Here is an 18,678-nt window from a genome sequence, read left to right as displayed (position 1 = left end):
TGGACAACACACACATGTTGCTTATATTTCTCAATGGATTCCATCCCATCATTGCCTCCCTTGCACATTCTGGCTGGATCCCCAAAGTACTTGGTTTTTATACCTCCGATCATTCTGGCTGAGGAAGCCTTCATTCATCTTCTCCACCACATTGGCCAGCATGTAGCTGGCATCATTGGCAAAGTCCAGGTCTCGGATTTCTGACACTGGCACAGAGACAATGGCAAAAGCCTCTTTGTCCTCCTTGGTGGGGCATGTGCCAAGCTGAAAAAGAGAGCCTTGTCATCCAGTGCCATAGTTCACTTTGTCCTGAAAAGGACCTAATACCTGTAGATAGCTCCTTGGCAGGAGACATTCCCTGCAGGTACATTTCCCCTCTGGCCACCTCCTTGCTTGTTTTTAGGTGCCAAGTCAAAAAGCAAGCATCCGATCTGGGCAACACCTATAAGTTCTAAGCTCCTTTATTTGTTTTTTGCAAACTACCATCACAGATTATTTTATTCTAAAATTCTTCTGGAGTGTTAAAATTGTTATTATTGGCATTGGCTAGTGAGCTATTGTGGGTTTTTTAAAAAAAATATTATATTATATTCACTGTAATGGGAACCACCCTGAATGTTCTTTTTTGGACAGAAAGGTAGCAGGACAGAAATATTCTAATAAATCAAACCAAATCAAGCATGGTGCTATATAAATAAATAAATAAATAAATAAATAAATAAATAAATAATAAATTGTAGCTCTACAGTGGCACATTTATATAGCCAATCATCCATCTAGCCCATAACAGAAATATTCTAATAAATCAAACCAAATCAAGCATGGTGCTATATAAATAAATAAATAAATAAATAAATAAATAATAAATTGTAGCTCTACAGTGGCACATTTATATAGCCAATCATCCATCTAGCCCATAACACTGCTTCTTAGCTGCAGCCAACATTGAATGCTTCAAAGATTTATTTACAATTTTTATATTGCTCTGTATCTAAAATATATTTGAGTGGTGAACATAAGAAATAAAAGGTTGTATATAAGAAACAGAACTGTGGAATTGTCCATCCTGTATAATTCACCAATGGCTTCTAGAACTAAGAAGTATACGAATAACTTAAGAATGAAGTTGCATCTCTGATCATCTTGAATATTTGATTAATACAAATGCAAGTATAAAAATTACAGAAGAGATAACTATAACATCATGGACCGTACTGCACAGATAGACAACTTCTCCTGACATGGTGCTACAGTGAGGGAAGAAGGTTAATCTGCTAAAGTTCTCCCTTTTGAAGCCCTTTTGAAACACATCCTCTAGCAACTGGCATTTTTCCATCAGGGACTAGTTCCCTATGTATAGCAGAAGCCACCTCTGACCAAGAAAGAAACATACCATAAGGCGAATTGGTCTCTCTTCATCAACATCAATGGGTACATTGGTACTCTGAATCCAGGTGTTGGTGCAGAGGTGACGCAATCGAACATATGAGTTCCTGAAATGACCAATGTATTTCATTTCTATGGTGCCTCCAATAACGGTCTGTGAGCATTTCCTAAATTGTGAACCGCCCAGAGATGTGAATCGCCCAGAGAGCTTCAGCGATTGGGCGGTATAAAAATGTAATAAATAAAATAATAAAAATAAAATAAGTAAAATAAATTGTAAGCATACAATCCACATCCTCTCCTCCCATTCTGAAAAAAAAAACACCATCCAATTCTATAGCATAGAAATAATTTCTTGCTACTAGGCCTGTGTAACATGATTTTAGGGGTGGAAGAAAGGGAGAAGTTATTAAGCATCTATAAATCCAGTGACATTGATGAGACTGAAGCAGTTAAAGCCTTAAATTCCATTCATTTCAATGGGACTTCATTCCTACAGCCTATGAACTGTATCCATTACTAAAGCACCTTAAGTGCTATTTAGAGCACTTGTGTGTGTCTATTTGCATACGCATAGAGTGATTGGAAGCAGGGGATTTTGAGATGCCTTCTATTTACTACTTGCAATAACCAACTTGTGTCTCTTGCCTTATCTTCTTGATCTCCTTTCTGCCTAATTTATGATGTCAGGGCTATTGAGCAACATATGCAAGGAAGGTTTGAAGATAAAAAACGTGAACTTAGGTAAATAATTACAAATGCTAGACATGAATTAAGTCTAGTGAATTAGTGGAAGATACTCTGGCACAGAAATCTCAGGCAGAGAAGAAACTGAGGTGATTCACATGGCAAATCCCTTTCTTGAGTACCTCCTCAGTCAGTATTTTTCTGAAGACTGCTGGCTTTTCATCATGGACCCACGGCACTTAAATCATAGCATTTATTCAGATGGATCTATTCTCTTCCTGTTCTGTTCTATATTGGTAGATAAGTACCCAACGGTGTCATTCCCAAATAGCACTGGCAGAGCTCTGCCAAATCATTCCATTACACCATTACACAAGTGGTTGCACATTATGCTTAGGCAAACAGTTGTGCAACCACGCTTCTACAAATGTAACTTTAGTTGCATTCTCCTCTTGTGCATAGTTGGGAACCTAGTTTCTGCTAGCATAACGTCATTTGCGCCAGTGGAATGACACAGTGGGATACTGGCCATGCTTTCCACGCAAACATGCAGATTCCTTTGGATTGTGCCCAGTGTCTCCATTCTGGATCAGACGGATCTGCATGTTCTGCATAGAGCCCCTTACCGGGGAACAAAGGAGTCAGTCTTCTGCAGCGTGGTGGGATCCAGTTCAAAAAGGGAAGCAATGTCATTGCCATGGGGCACAGCCACCAAGCGGTACTTGATCTTTTCCCCTGTATATCTCCGACTGGAGCGACTGGTTCCAGCCTGTCCCAAGAGAAGGAAACATTTCAATGTTGCGTTTGCAGGGCCACAAAGGTTCATGCACCAAACATTATTGTGATTGTGTTATGGAATCTTCAGGGGGTTTCCAGGTATGTAAATAAGATAGAGTCATGCTGAGAAAGACTTGCACCACCTTACTACCACTTCAGTCAAGTAACTTCCTAAAATGACTTTCAAGTCCATGCTTAGCACGCGCCAGTGCAGCACACAGGGGCTGAGGTGGGAGTGCTGATGTTCCCTTCCTATCCTTTTTCCTTCAAAAATAAAACTGGCAGCTTTAAGCATGCTTTTTCAAAAGTGTGCTTAATGTAACATGTAGCTTGAGTCTTAGGTGTGTCTAAACCCATCGATATAAATGTCTTAGCAGCAGGTAACTTTGCATAGGATTGGGGTTGTATGGTTCAAAGCCTTCACCAGAGGGCATGGGTTCAAGGAGTTGCTATGATGATAGGCCAAGTGCATTGCAAATCTAGAACCCACACTACAACAGAAGGCAGCAGAAGTATTGATACAGCCAACAGAATGGCCCAAACTGGGAAAGTTTAATCTAATGTGCATTTTAACAGGGCAAGAGCCAATGTGCACTTACTCCAATATATCTGTGGTGACACCAAAAGGAGGGGTTTGCTGAATATTCCCTCTTCCATGCTAGTTTCACCTCTCCTGAAGCAGGCAGGCATCATCACTGTCTGCCATTGCTTTTTAGGACAGGGAATGACTGTCTTCTAATTCCTGCTGGATGCCATCCATAGCATCGCTCTGTGCTAGGACCCCCCTTGCTGCCTCTAGGTAATTTCCCTAATGCAGGGGGGGAGCCTCCCCCAATCCAAGGACCAAATTCAGTTTCAGAGGAACTTTCAGGGGCCATATTACAGCGGTGAGCGAGACCAAAGGCAAAAGGGATAAAGCCAAAGTACCAAAAGTACCAGCATGTTTTAGGTTAAAGCTCTTACGGCCAGTAGCTAAGCCTTAGCAGAGACATTTCAACTTTTTAAAAGGGGAAGGGGAAGCGGGACAACCACAAAACGATCAACTTAGATGCAACTGACAGCTTACCAAAGACTTGGGTTCCCCTGTGTCGCCTTTGTAACTGGGGTTTTCCTAGAAAGTGAAAGAAATAATTAAGAGCATCAGCATAAAGGAACAACAAGAGCCCTCTGATCTTGACCTTTCGCATTCCAAAGCATTCCAAAGCAAGGAAGCCACTTGCCTGATATAATGTTATTTTTGGTAGGACAGTGAAATCCCAGGGTGAATGGATGGTCCAGTTGTCAGGGAGTCTCAAGCTTTTTCTGTACTAGCTGCTTAAATGTAAGCGTGAAGCGCTGAAAATATCAAGGAACCAGTATAGCCAAAGGTGCTGGTGAAATGCGACCATAGATTAAATTGTAAAGGCTTGTGGCTGATTTCCCTGCCTCAAATATTACAGCTCCTATCTTTCATGGCATAAAAATGTGTGTTGATGTAAATCCTGTACTAGATACCTAAGTTGCGGCATATACAAAAGGCTGAATGTCTGCCTAGTGCTCTTACTGACTCAGTTGCCTTTAAATATATTCTGGGCCATGAGGAACAACTTGCATGCTTCCCCATTTGTGAATGTGTGTGTGGATTCTGGCCTATGGCTGAAGTTTTCAGCACATGTTTCAGAGAAGTTATTTTAAAATCATGGAACTGTCTTAATAGAGGTGAGCTGCATAACATAGCTTAGAATGGTGCCTTTTCAGTCTCCAGGAGACACCTGTACCAAGGGAGTGTTGCTTTGACTGGATCACCGCACTATCCAGGTGCACAAGGAAAACAGGATTTGGGCAAGAGAGTTTTGAGTGAACCACAACCTGCCAAGCCACATTTTTAGAGCTACCTAAACATCAAGCATAATCCTCTAGAAGTGAGAGTAGATTTTGGCTCAAAGTGAACAAACAAACAAAAAAGAGATTTCCTCTGTCCACAGCAACCGATCTTAAAGTCAAGAAACGGAGAGCACTATAAAGTGATGAAAGAGCAACTAACAGGTTGAAGAGGCTGCAGTAAAGGGGGAAAGTTGAACGGGGACTGCTACTGGGAGGAGCCTGGCATTGGGAACAGACAAGTAGCAATAGCATTTATGGCTCTGGTCTCAAGGCTTTTCTTTTCTGCTGCTTGTAAACAAGGAAGAGCTTTGAGAGGGGCATACAATCACCCAGGAACCATTTCAACAAGTGCAGGCAAGAAAGGACTAAAGAGAAAGACCACGTCCACATGAACATCAGCCTAACAAATCTAATTATATGCCAAAACTTCAGTGTTGTTCTTTCTGAGGGAAGAGCCCAAGCAAGGAGGAAACAGGATTACAGACCTCTCCTAGGAGGGCATACTCCCATTCCCGATGTGAACGTAGCTGGAGCAAAGTCTACTCCACTCTTTCTCAGAATATCTCCACTATAAAATAAAAACTACCAGTCTGTCTATAGCAGGTGTCAGGATCAGGATCAGTCCCCCTGGTGTGGATCCCGAATCAGACTCAGAATCAGAAGAAGACTGGCCAAGAGAGGAAGTGGGGGAGGAAATTCTCCAAGACTCTCCAGGAATCAAGGAGGAATCTTCCCAGGAGCTTATCGAAACGAGGCCCAGGTTCAAATATCATCTTCCCCCTCCTTCCTCTCCCTGGGAACTCAGTGTTTGTCGGAGGGGGAGGGAGTATTGGAATTGACAGATCCCAGAGTCCACCACAGAGTCAAGTGGGCAGAGTTGAGAGGAGGTGGGAGGTGGTCGGGTAGACTAGCCACATGCCAGAAGTTACAGCTTAAAGACCCTCCCTGTAGGAGGGATCCAGTAAAAGCCTGTCAGGCATGACAGGAAACTGTCCATTTAATTGATATGCAACTGCCTTGCTTTGTTAAGCTAATTAAACCTAGAGAACACCTCTTAGCCTTCACACTCTTTTCAGGTATGAAGAGATGTCTATTTGCGGAATAAAGATTTGTAGATTATACAGCAGACCTCTTTATTGTCTCACACATCAGCAGGAGGGCTTAGAATCACAACATCAGCTTTCCCCATCCTGGTTCTCCCCAGATGTGCTTGACTGCAATTCCCATAATTCCCAGCTGAAACAGCTGAACACTTGCTCATTAAACAACGTTTTTGTGAACCGTCCAGAGAGCTTTGGTTATTGGGCGGTATAGAAATATAACAAATAAATAAATAAATACCCATCCATCCATATCAGGACCTGTAGAAAGCTATAAATTATTTAGCTAAAGAAAAAGAAAAGGAGGCCTCAAATCTATACATGCATCAAAAGGGCAAAAATGATTCAAGGATCTCCCCACCCCCCATGAGCCAATAAAAAGAGCAATCACTTTGCCTACTGTCTAATGGAGCTACTGTTCAGTTTTTGTTTATTTTTTAAAAAATTTATTTATTTAATTACATTTATATACCGCCCCACAGCTGAAGCTCTCTGGGCGGTTTACAACAATTTAAAGTTTGGTTTTAATATATAGTTTTAACATGCTATAAAAAATCTTGTTATTGTCTTCTTGTCTTTTTTTGTCAACATTATATACATAAAAACTAACAACCAAACTTTGCCCCAACCCAAAACACATAATAGATATAGAAAACTAATAATTAAGAGAATTAATGCCACAACCCTAGGCAATATCAGCCATGCCAGATCAGTCCTTGTTTCCATGTGTGATCTGAAATGTAGTCTGTGGAAAATTTTGAATTTCAGGATCTGTCTCCAAACCTCTATCTTACACACCCATGCAACATAGCTACAGTGTACTCAGTTCCTCTCACCTCTGCTGCTAGGTAGTTCCCAGTCGCAAGATGTTTGAAGCGGTATAAGCCATTCCAGTGCCCAGCTCCACCACGGCAGGGATCATGATGGACCACCTGGAAAGTAAAATCAGTGAATTGTTGTCATACATATGTCTTTGGTCTGATACTTGCCACTGTGCTGGTGCTGGCAGAAGTCCAGGAATGCTTGAATCCTCTGACTTTTTAAGGCCATAACACTTCTGGATTTTCCCGGCAACCTCTGAAGATCGACACATTTAAACAAAGGATGCTGTAACCCTTCCACATTTTGTGACACCTCAAAGTTTTTTTCTCTGAGCCTCCAAACGAGAACCTTCCCTTGAGCTACTCTTGAATAGTTGGCAAACTTTTACAATACATAATATTGAAGTGTTCTCTGATTACACTATTATTGTACATTTACTCAGGATCCACGCTTGGATTCTCTTTATCCTCACCATCACCAGCAAACCCATGACCAGAAAGACAGATTAGCTACTTCTCACAACAGTATTAAGAAGAAAACATCCTTTCCATGTTGCGATTAACCAGAAGTACAGTTATGGCAATTTAGCTCTAGGAACCATTCCTCCATCTCATTCCCTAAGACAGAATCTCACATTTCCTCTCTACTTAGTGTAGATACTGTGATCCAGTATCCATCTTAGTGATGGATATTGTGTACCATTCTGGTCACCACGCCTCAAAAAAGATATTGCAGAGCTGGGAAAAGTGCAGAAAAGGGCAACTAAAATGATCAAGGGGCTGGGATTGTTTTAGCTTAGAAAAAAAGAGGGTAAGGGGAGACATGATAGAGGTGTACAAAAATTATACATGATATGAAGGATATGGATAGGGTGCAAGCAGTGGATCCGTGGCATAGGCTTAGTTAGGCATAGTGCTAGTGGTGCTAGTTTAGTGATGGATACCTTTTAAATAAAGGATTTATATTTTATTCTGCCTCTCTTCGGATACAACATTTTGGTGAGCCTCCAGTTGGATTTTGTTTGGATTCAGATATCTGAAAACTACTTGTTGGCAGTCTGTGATAAGGAGCTTGCTCAAGCAAGAAAATGTGTGTTGCTTACTCATTGCTTGGGAGTTGAAGGACTTCATACATTCTACAACCTTCCGCTTGTTGATGAGAAATATGAGAGTGCCTGCGTTGCTTTTAAGAGCATTTTTGTGTCAAAAGAGGATATGGTAGCTAATCGCTAATGTGGTAGCAAAACCCAGAGGAATCACTATTACAGTATGCTGCTGCTTTGAGAGACTAAATGAGCTAATGTAACTTTGTCGATAGGGCGGATGAGATGATTAGAGACCAGCTAATTGAGGAAACATCTCTGCCTCGTATACGGGAGCGCTTACTCCTAGAGATGGACCTCAAATTAGAGAAAGCTATTACTATTGCAACTCAAATTGAGGCAGCCCTGGAGGAAGCTAAACGAATGAGTTTGGATAAATGGGGTGTGGTGCAGACGGTGGATCCTTGGCGTAGGCTTAATTAGGCATAGTGCTAGTGCTGCTAGCTTTGTGATGGATACCTTGAAATAAAGGCTTTATATTTTATTCCGCCTCCCTTTGGATACAACAACTGCATTGTCCCTAAATGGACCAAGAATGCTATGCCACCTTCTGTGGGAATTCCACTTCCTCTTACTGCCATCAGTGAGACTCAGAACTGGGACATCAGCACCAAAACGCACAGTTCTGCCATGTAGGCTAAGGTCACAATGCGTTCAGGTTACATAAGCCCCCCAGAGAAAAGTAAAGCAGGCATTTTGCAAGCATGCTGCACCTGTACGTAAGCCTCGCTCTCACCTCAACTTCCCAGAGTGCATTGGAGCTTGTGGCTGACGTGGCTGATTGTCGCAAGGTGGTTCGAAGAAACACATGCAGCTTGGCCTTGTATTCATCACAGGTAAGGAATTTCTCCTGCTCTGCATGGAACAACCTGACCACGTCCCCCTGCCGAGGAAATATACAAAGTTAACTTTCCGTATGCAAGGATTATGAGTCGCTGTCCATGCATTGTGACAGCTGCTGCATGGAGGTAACAAAAGTAGGTCAATTTCTCTATCAAAGACCAAGATTAGTGCCCTCTGTCTATGCTATGCTGCCGGAGGAGATCTCACACCCTGTTCCTCCTTTAAACAAGCAATTTCAGCTAGGTGGGCTTCTGAGCAGACTTACCAGCAGTAGTTGGGGACAGCTGCAGAGAGAGGCTGTAGGATCCTGCAGATCCATGCCTCCCCTCTCCCTGCCCACCATCCCTCCCCTTTTCTGTCCTCCCCGAGCTCTTCAAAGGCCACTATTGTGACCTTGGAAGAGCAACTGCCACAGTGTTTTCCACGGCAGCTGTAAGGGGAGGATGGGGAACAGCCCAATCTCAGATTCATCTTCCTGGGTCACCGTAGTGTCTAAAGCCTCAGGAGGGGGAATCCACTATATCCTCTGGTCCCTGGGAAGCTCTCTCAAGGACCATAGGATGGCTCTGCCTATTTGGTGCAGCAGAGCAATTACATATACTAGGGTGACCATATGGAAAGGAGGACTAGGCTCCTGTATCTTTAACAGTTGTATAGAAAAGGAAATTTCAGCAGGTGTCATTTGTATGCATGCAGCACCTGGGGAAATTCCCTCTTCATCACAACAATGAAAGCTGCAGGAGCCCTGCCCTCTTCTGTATCTGGTCACTCTAGTATAGCTCCTGCAGCTTTTAACTGTTGTGATAAAGAGGGAATTTCACCAGGTGCTGCATGCATACAAATGACACCTGCTGAAATTCCTTTTTCTATACAACTGTTAAAGATACAGGAGCCCTGTCCTCCTTTTCATATGGTCACCCTAACTTTAGAAAAAGTGCATATGGCCCAGATTCGGATCGTGACCAGCACACTTTAAGGGAAGGATTAAATCTTCCCATCTTGCCTATTTGCTTCCGAAAACTTCACACAGACCTGCCCGAGGCTTCAAAAGAGAGAAAAAAGCTTCCATTGATTCAAATGTAGTTTGGCCCTCTGTATGCTCCAGCTCTTAAAGGTATACATACACTGCTCTTCTTTCTGTCTGTCAGTAGCATCATTCAGAAGCTGGAGATAGTATAAAAGGGCTCCACTGAGCACAAAGAAAGAACAGTGCAGAGAGAAACACAAAACCGGCAAAGTAAGTCAAGGTTGACAGGCACACACTCATTACCCCTTTAAGCACTTCCTCCATGTGGTCCCGGAACTGCATAAACAAGTTGATCTTCCAGCTGGTGTTGCAATTGACAGAATTCACCTAGAAAGACAAGGAGTTATTGAGCGGGACATGCTACAAATAAGGGGCAGTCAAAAATTACATCGCAAATAGCCATTTAACTCAGAACACTTATGATTAAGTCGCCATCTTTAGAAGACTTTCCTTCTCCCAGCAACTCATACCTCTTTGCATCCAAGGTTATCGGCAAGCTCATAGTTGCTGGCATGCAGTGGCTGCCCAGCATTCACAGGATTCAGAATCACTTTATCTCCAACAACTACCTGAGGAAGGATCACATCATGGTTAGAGGGTATTGATCTCAGGCATGTGAAGCTCCCCTAAAACTTCTCCAATGAACATGAAGCAACTTGAGGATGGAGGAACTGGCAGCACAATCCTATACATGACTACTCAGAAGCAAGCTCAATGGGGCTTGCTCCCAGGTATGTCAAGGATTTTAACCTGTGGATCTTTACTTGCCTATTTGAATTGCAAATACATTTCCAATCGCAGAGGATGGACTGATCCCCACATGCATGTACGTCACGCAACATCACTTAAGTTGATACCTTACCGTAGTTCCTTGCAATTCTGTATGTGAGCAAATGCAAAAAAGTGTTTAGCTTGAACTGAAATTAAAGCTCAGTCTACAGTTGTTTCACACACATAAATCATTACTTGATGTTGTAGTTGTGAAGTAATGAATATACATGTGTAAACTCACCCAATTCTGCACTCCTTTGGGCCCCATAATATTAGAACCCGGGGAGCTGATTGGTGGGAGATTCAGGACAGAAAAAAGGAAGGACTTCTTCACACAGTGCATACTTAAACTATGGAATTCAGTAACACAAGATGTAGTGATGGCCACCAATCTGGATAGCTTTAAAAGAGATTAAATACATTCTTGGAGGAGAAGGCTATCAATGGCTACTAGTCCTGATGACAATGTGCTACCTCCAGTATCAGAGGCAGTAAGCCTATGTGCCCCAGTTGCTGGGGAACATCAGCGGGAGGAAGCTGTTGCACTTGTGGCCTGCTTGTGGATTCCTGGTGAACAGAATGCTGGACTAGATGGACCCTTGGTCTGATCCAGCAAGGCTCTTCTTATGTTCTTAAATCAGTCTCTCCTCTAATAAGTTTGAACTCAAGAAGTTTAGCATTTCTGCATGGGAATCAGGGTTGGCACTGAGAATTCGTATCATGGGAGCTCTGTCACTGACTCCTTGCATGTCTCTAGCCAACATGATAGCCCTATCTGATGTTCCTCATCTGTAAAGGTGAGCCCACTCCACTGGGAAGTAGAGAAATTTAAAACAATTCCATTTTGTAAAGCCCTTGGAGATCTACAGCTTAAAAATTACAAACTCTATGTCGTATTACTATGAGGAGTCACCTCTTCACCACAGACTCACATTATCTCCATTACTTCTCAGCTTCCAGAAGGGTTGGATGAAGAGCCAAGAGCCTTCATTGCCTGTGGCATCAAGCGTCACCCTCATAGCATTCTTCTCCAGTAGGGCTGGGAGGCGCTTGTTCACGGTCAGGTATTTATTACTCTTCATGTGGAGAAGCTGAAAAACAATTCAAGGCAATTCCTAGCTAGAACCTCATGCGGTACTCAGTAACACAAAGAGCTGAAGAGAAACATTATGTTTAGTAGCCCCAACAAAGAGAAATCTTTCTGCAGTTATAAAGTGCATGGGTTCATTATGGTGGATACTCACCTCCAACCTAACCTTGGCTGAACGCTTTTTAACATTTAACTTTATTGCTCCCCAAGCCCCTTGAATCAAAATTCATAAGGCTGAAATGGAGCCTTCATACAACACAAAGCTGAGCTCTAGGCAATTAGAAGGAAATACCTCCTGGAAAGCAAGATCAATATTTTAACTTCAATTTCATTTAGCACTTCGCAACAGATCTAACCACTACCGGAGAAGTGTCCAAACTTTTGGAGTCGGTGGGCACATTTGGAATTTTGAGAGAGAGTTGTGGGTGCTCTCACATAATGATAACCATGGGGGGCGGCTTGCCCATTAATAAACTGGTGGCCACACTGGGCATGACCAATGACAAAATACCCATTTCCCAGAAGATGCAGTGGTGAGACTTAAAGAAAAGTAACTTGTCTAACAACCTAAGTATAAAGCAGAGAAGGGATCTGCTTTATACTTAGGTGCTCTAAAACACAAAACCACAAAATAAAGAAGTTGTTGGTGGACAGCTGTTCATTTTGCAGCATGCCAGTTTTCCAATTAAAAAAGCAATCTTGAAATAAAAATCAGGAAGGGTTACGGAGCCAGGCAGGAGCCAAGAGAGGTGGACATGGGCACTGGTGCCTCTAGGCAGGAAGTAAGAGACCCTGGCACTAACCTGAAACCATTTCCACGTATCCCAGTGTATGAGCATCCACGTCTTCCATAAACGATGCCCATGTTGCCTGAAGCCAAAGCATCAATGGCTTACTCCCTGATGCAAACACGTCCCCAGCTTTACTTCCTAATAGACTTCCCAAGCGTAGGAGATGGGGTTGGCTGATTCACACACCCATGTACCTCACCCAATATCTCATCAACTGAGAAGTGTGAGAGCTATAAATACTGTTAGTTCAGCTCAGGTGACAGATTTGGGGCCACCATTAAAGGATGTGAAAGTCTTTGCTATTTAATTTCCTATTATTATTTTTATACAAGGCAGAGTATATAGGATAAGAGTACAATTTAGACTCTAAATTTTAGACTTACCTACTAAGACAACAAAATATCTTGGGGTAACACTGGTCTAATGTTGAATATCAAACCACATGCCTAAAAACAACTTAGACCAATAGAAACTGAACTTAGATTCCAGTAGTTACAGCTACCCAGTCTCCAAATTCTGTTTAATACCTGTGCTTTGTGACTGGGGTGAGGAGTGATAGGAGGTGACTAACAGATAACTGTAGAACTGATATCTTGATGTACTGACATCCCGATGACATTCTAACCCAAGATTTATTACATTTATGTCCCACCTTTCATCCATTGTGGAACTTAAAGTGGCTACATGTGGTTCCCCAGTGGACTCCCCTCCAAGCACTGACCAGTCCCAGATCTACTTAGCTTCAGCAAAATGGCTGCCTCATGTGCCTTCAGACCACACCCTGGGACATGGACATTAATTAACATTATTCATGCTCCCCAAGCTAAAATGCAGCTTCATAAAGGTGACCCTTGGGCAATGGCATGAGAAAGACAATAGTACATACCTGTATGACGCTTCCATACTTCACCACATCTCCATGCACCTTCTTATTTTCCGTTTCATTCTGCTTCTGCTCCATCTGAGCTGCATGCTGTTTGGAAACATAGTAGAGTGAATCCAAGCCATGAATTGCAAAGGAGGAGAGAATAACTTAAAAGTGGAGGGGCAGGGAATAGTCTCTTGCATCAGGCTGAGGGCTATGCGGGCATGGAAACAGAGTTCCACATGTGGATACCATAAAGGAACAGTGAATGGGCTAAGTCCAACCCCCTGAGAAGCTGGTGATGAAAACCCAGATGCAAAGAAGTAGTCCAGAGGTGGTGGCACCTTTACCAATATGCCTCCACCACCTCCCAGTCCTTTCAGAAAGTGGTCTTCTGGCTAAACGAGTTCTCACAAGCATCAAAATTCTGGCAGCTCCAGGTTGTTCATCCTAGTCGGCCTGCCTGCACTCTACAGAGAACCTGGGTTCCAGTACAAAAATGCCTTCATAAGAATCATAGCCATTATCAAACCAAATTTGATTTTGTAGCTCTCGGGCTTTCATCAGTAATTTATGGTTAATAAATGATAAAGTTTCAGTAGCTCTTATTGGCCACTTAATTTTGACCCTCTTTATACTAGTTCATATTCTTCTTCTTTTGCAGCCCTTTCCAATCCCAGTCCCTTCCCATATTATTCTGGATTTTATAAAAGCCCAGACACTGTCTTAACATAAAGTATGATAACTAAGCAAATCTATGGAACAGGCATAATTTAGTGACCTAGTTTGCAAGTAACGGCAATCCATGGGCTGTTTAAACCATGGGTTGTTATGCCCAAATGGAGTGAAAGAGAGTGCTTTCTCCAGCATGCTCCTCACTTACACTTTCAATTAACAACCTACGATTGTCCTGTTTGTAGGTTGTAATCGTAATGTTCAAACCAGGGCATTCTGGGTTGTTTGGGTTTTTAAACAACCCAGAATTAACCTGCAATGCTGTCATTTGTAATTTATATTTTGTTATTTGTTGTAATTTTGTTCGTATTTGTTATGTGTAATTTTTCTATTCTGTTTTCTGATATGTATTTATTGCTATTCATTTGATATGTTGTGAGCCAGTTTGGGCACAATCGTCTGGGAAAGCAGAGTACAAATAAACAGCTGATGATAATAATTTCCTTGATGCAGAATTTAGATGTGTTTTATTGCACATTTGATTTGTACAGACCGCTGAATGCAAAATGTAGGTTCTGTATGCATGATCTAGGATCCTGCAAAAGCCTTCCCCAACCTAGTGCCTTCCAGATGTTTTGGACTTCAACTCCCATCAGCTCATCTATCATGGCCAATGTTCAAGAATGCTCAGAGTTGTAATTCAAAGCATCTCAAGAGCAACAGGCTCGGGAAGATTCAATTAAATGCATACAACCTTCCACGCTCACAGCCTCTGTTTACAAGATACAACCTATTAATGAAGGCTGGACATGAAGCCTGCTGCCATAATCTCACTCTGTCACCATGCATTCAGTGTACCCTGATTGCACTCATCTGTCTGAGGCTACTGTCAGCCTTAAAAGCTCATTCTCATTTGTGAACAAATGCCACAGCAAAAAACGAAACTCAACAAGCACCTTCCTTCAGAGATCAGCAACAATTTCTCCATACTAAAAAAGTAAATCCGTGTGTGTGTGTGTGTGTGTGTGTGTGTGTGTGTGTCCACAATCTGTGTTTCTTTTTGGGTTCAGGAAACTACTTCTTTCAACCTAGGAATGGCGATAAATCACCTTTCACTTCACAACTGTTTCATCCAGATTAGGCAACCACGAGTCCTAAACTGATTTATGTATTAATATCTTATGATGATATATATATATATATCCATTAGAGATGCACTATTCAGTCAGTGAGCCAGCTGAACTGACTCAAGCTCCATTGATTGATTTCAACGGTGCCACCAATTAACTGAGTGCCTTTTAATGTTTACTTATTTTTAACACAACTACCTATAAAAACCTGCAGGTGGCAGATGATCTCATAGGAGACGCATTCCTCCTGCCCTTCTCTTTTGGACAAGAGAGCCTCTGCTAGGATGATCCATTGTCATCTAAAACAGAGGAAGCATGCTTTCCCCCCAGAATGATTATTGTATTATTGTGCTAATTTATGCAGATTTGTTTGTTAAACTTCTACAATAGAAGCAAAATCCTATGCATGTTTACTTAGCAGTAAAGACTTACTTCCAGTTGGACTTACGCCCAAGGAAGCATGTGTAACACTGCAGTGTTGACTAACAAGGCAATCCTATGGTCACTGGGAGAGTGTCCCATGGGCCATAGGATATACTGGATCTCCCCCACCAAGAGCAGAGAGGGAGGACCAGCTGTGGAAGGGGAGAACGGATGTCAGATCCCCCACTCCAAGCCCCTGTGGAAACATTCAACCAACGTCAAAGAGGGGGGAAAGAAGGGGTGCTGGGGATGTGGGCGGGGGGAGATCAGTAGAGGCTGATCACACCTCCAAACCTGCCAGTAATCTATACCAACCCTGAAGCTGGCATAGATTAATACCCTCCCATGGGTTTCCATGGGAGGGAATCGGTTAAAAGACAGAAACCCATGCTAGGGAGCGGGGAAAGGAGCAAAATGCCCCTCTTTCCTGACTTCCATGAGTCTGGCAGGCCTATGGATGTCTCAGAGGTTTTAACACTGGAGCTGTTCAAGATAAGGTTTCGGATTGCCCTGCTCGATGTCTTTAATTGGGTACCAGCCCTGCTATTAATGTCTGCTTAAATCAGCCTCTAGAAGCCCTAAGCTTTTAGAAGGGTAATACATTGGTGAAGAAAAGGAGCAGGGAGAGAGATCATTGTTTTCTATTTTTTGATTTAATAAAACAAACTATGAACATGTTTTGCATGTTTGTCCCCCTGATCATGTGGATGTAAAGATTATTATTTTAAAATTAAAACTAATCTTTTCAAAAGTGTATCGAAGGTACACAGCTTCCTACCCCCACCAAACAAAGTTCAACAGGGCCTACATATGGCTCATTTGCACACAAACTGTCCATCCCAATGGAGTACATATAGAGGTTGATTCCAGTTCTCATATAACTGAACCGCTGAAACAGAATCAGCACAGGAAAAGCTATCAGGGAACCTTCCCTTCAGCCTATTAAGCTCTTTCCTTCTTCTCAGCTCCCTTAAGGATGATTGGGATATAATTGTAATGAAATTGCTGGTCAGATCAGTATCTAATAATAAGTATAGAAGTAATGAGGGAGGGTGGATTTCTGAGCCTGCCCTGGAGGAAAGTGGATGCCTTCTGTGGTGCAACGGAGCCTCCATTTGCCATGAGTCAGCCACTTCAAAGCAACGGCGTAAAACAATCTTCCATGTAGGTGGTGCCCCGACAATAAATCCATACTGGCAGAGGCCTCCTCTTTAGGGATGCTTCACTGGCAATTGAAAGCTCTTTAAAATGCTACTGCACTTTTATTCAATTCAGCCGTAATCTCTGCTAAACACAGGATTAATATTTGACTCGGTTTCCAGTCTGGCAGCAAATGAGATGTAAGCAGAGCACGTACAGTTTGGGACAGGCCTGGAACTCGGGAAAAATATGGGCGGCCAAAGGAACCGTCAGAAAAATAAACAAATAAGCCCTAAGGCTGCCGGGCTTGGTCAAAGTACAGGAAGTGTGGGAAGGAGCAGATAGTGAAACGGATCTAGGAAGGCAAAGCAGAGAAAGCATGCCTCGGATCGACCAATTCTGATCCTAGGAAGGGATCAGCAAACAGCAATAAATTCAGGCAGCAGGGCATAATTTAAAACCCTCTCTGTGGTTCAGGGTTGTCTTCTTTTTTTCTGGCCTCCTATAGATGATGAAGATAAACTTGGATTGCTGGTCTGGATTCAGGGCCGTGTATAATCCCAATTCCACACAAGTATCAAATTAGATACTGGGTGCAAAATTCAGCATTCTGAGAGTTCCAGCTTTGTTTCTTCCTTTGACCATGCTGAAACCGTGCCATGAAACCTCAGAAACTAACCAATGTGATGGAATAAAATTTCCATTGTTTGGGGAAAGGACTCACTGACCTGTAGCACCATACTCAGCCCCATGGTTAGCAGAAGCACAATAAATGTGTGTAAAAAAAGTAACAACTGTGGCACTGGCATACTTTATGCGAGTCAGAGGATTCATCTTTATTGACATAGGGCATCATCAGACGAGCATTTTATCGTATGCTTGCTACTGCCCACTTACAGATGTTCACGCATCCTTTAGATTTCAACGTCCGCCTCCCCCGTGCCTCCCACTTGTTTTTCCATTGCAAAATAGATCCCTTTAATCCAACTTTCTTTAAAAAACAGAATGAGCCACGATCTTCTGATGTGTGCAGAAAAAGCTGGGCAATAAAAACGGCCCCTGAAAGGGCCACATGGTTTATGTTTACTTCCTCTTTCCTCTCTGGGAAAAGGAAGTAATGAAGGACAAAAGTGGGGGTGGAGAAGCGACGGTAAGGAAATATGATTCCCCCGCATGTGACTACGCTCATAGAATGTCAATGGCAAAGATTTTTAAACAAAACCAAAATGGGGCAAACTAGTCTTAGTTCCCACATACAAAAATTGTGGTGGGGAAGGTGCTGGCTGGCTTTATGGCTATTAAGCAACCCTAATCAGCTGCCTGGATCAGTGTCCTTTTAAAGACGCAATGATTTTGTTGGATCAGTAGATTGTCTGTGTTAGGGGTGGGCAATTTCAGGGTCCTCCAGACGTTTTGGTCTACAACTCCCATCAACCCTAGCTAGCTTAGCCAATAGTGAGGGCTGATGGGTGTTGTAGGCCAAAACATCTGGAGGGCCACAACTTGCTCACCCGTGGTGTAGATATTTTACCGGTTCTTAGGAAGAGTGCAATGAAGAAGATCCTTCGTGGCCAGAGAAAGCTAATCAACAGGTAAGGGACCGAGGAGTGCAGCTTGAACACTTTATGTTCACACTGACCATGTCAAGATGACACGCCAAGTCTGAGCGGTTAAGCATTTTGAGCTAAATATTATGACTTAGCATGTCGTGTGAACCATTCCTAGCCATGGTGGCTATATAACCATGTTTTAATTGTGGTTATTAACCATTTGATGCAAAAGGGTTAGCAAGCCTGTAGGCCATATTTTATTTATTTGCTTCAAAAATGTGTTAACCCCCCTCCCCAATTTGTAGCAAACCAGCTTTTAAAAACAAACAAACCCATTCAGTAAAACAATACAAAATAACAGCAGCAATTAGCAAACAATGACACGACCCACACAGATCCCGAAACAGCCAAGAGTTGTTTAAAAACAGCCTCAATCTCTGTCCCACCCCATTCCCAAACCATTCAAAGGCTGCATAAGAAGGTTTTACCACTCTTCTAAGTATCAAAAGGGTGCTGGTCACATAGGGATAGTGCAAACGTATATCATAAGGTACTAAAGGTTTGACTGTTTAGACCTCTGGTGTCATCTCCAAAACTGCCAGTCTTGTGTGCAACAGCAGGGTTGTTTAAGGGGTG

The 18,678-nt window shown here is 42.6% G+C and overlaps 1 protein-coding gene across 2 annotated transcripts in view; it reads right to left on the bottom strand.

The window, feature by feature from the left end:
* Window positions 1-18,678, bottom strand: part of ITPR3 (inositol 1,4,5-trisphosphate receptor type 3) — a 130,242-nt gene that overhangs the window by 52,425 nt on the left and 59,139 nt on the right. For both annotated transcript variants that reach the window (XM_063141290.1, XM_063141299.1), the window contains exons 4-13: window positions 13,146-13,232; window positions 11,311-11,469; window positions 10,078-10,176; window positions 9,851-9,934; window positions 8,474-8,620; window positions 6,650-6,745; window positions 3,917-3,961; window positions 2,700-2,842; window positions 1,394-1,493; window positions 104-264 (exon numbers count right to left, since the gene is read on the bottom strand). In XM_063141290.1, coding sequence (XP_062997360.1) covers window positions 104-264; window positions 1,394-1,493; window positions 2,700-2,842; window positions 3,917-3,961; window positions 6,650-6,745; window positions 8,474-8,620; window positions 9,851-9,934; window positions 10,078-10,176; window positions 11,311-11,469; window positions 13,146-13,232 — 1,121 coding nt within the window. The remainder of the gene's footprint in view (window positions 1-103; window positions 265-1,393; window positions 1,494-2,699; window positions 2,843-3,916; window positions 3,962-6,649; window positions 6,746-8,473; window positions 8,621-9,850; window positions 9,935-10,077; window positions 10,177-11,310; window positions 11,470-13,145; window positions 13,233-18,678) is intronic.

This window comes from Elgaria multicarinata, chromosome 1, assembly GCF_023053635.1.
Source record: "Elgaria multicarinata webbii isolate HBS135686 ecotype San Diego chromosome 1, rElgMul1.1.pri, whole genome shotgun sequence".
In the NCBI taxonomy this organism is placed as follows: domain Eukaryota; kingdom Metazoa; phylum Chordata; class Lepidosauria; order Squamata; family Anguidae; genus Elgaria; species Elgaria multicarinata.
Note: the sequence above shows the minus strand (reverse complement) of the source record. Positions and strands in the feature narration are given on the sequence as shown.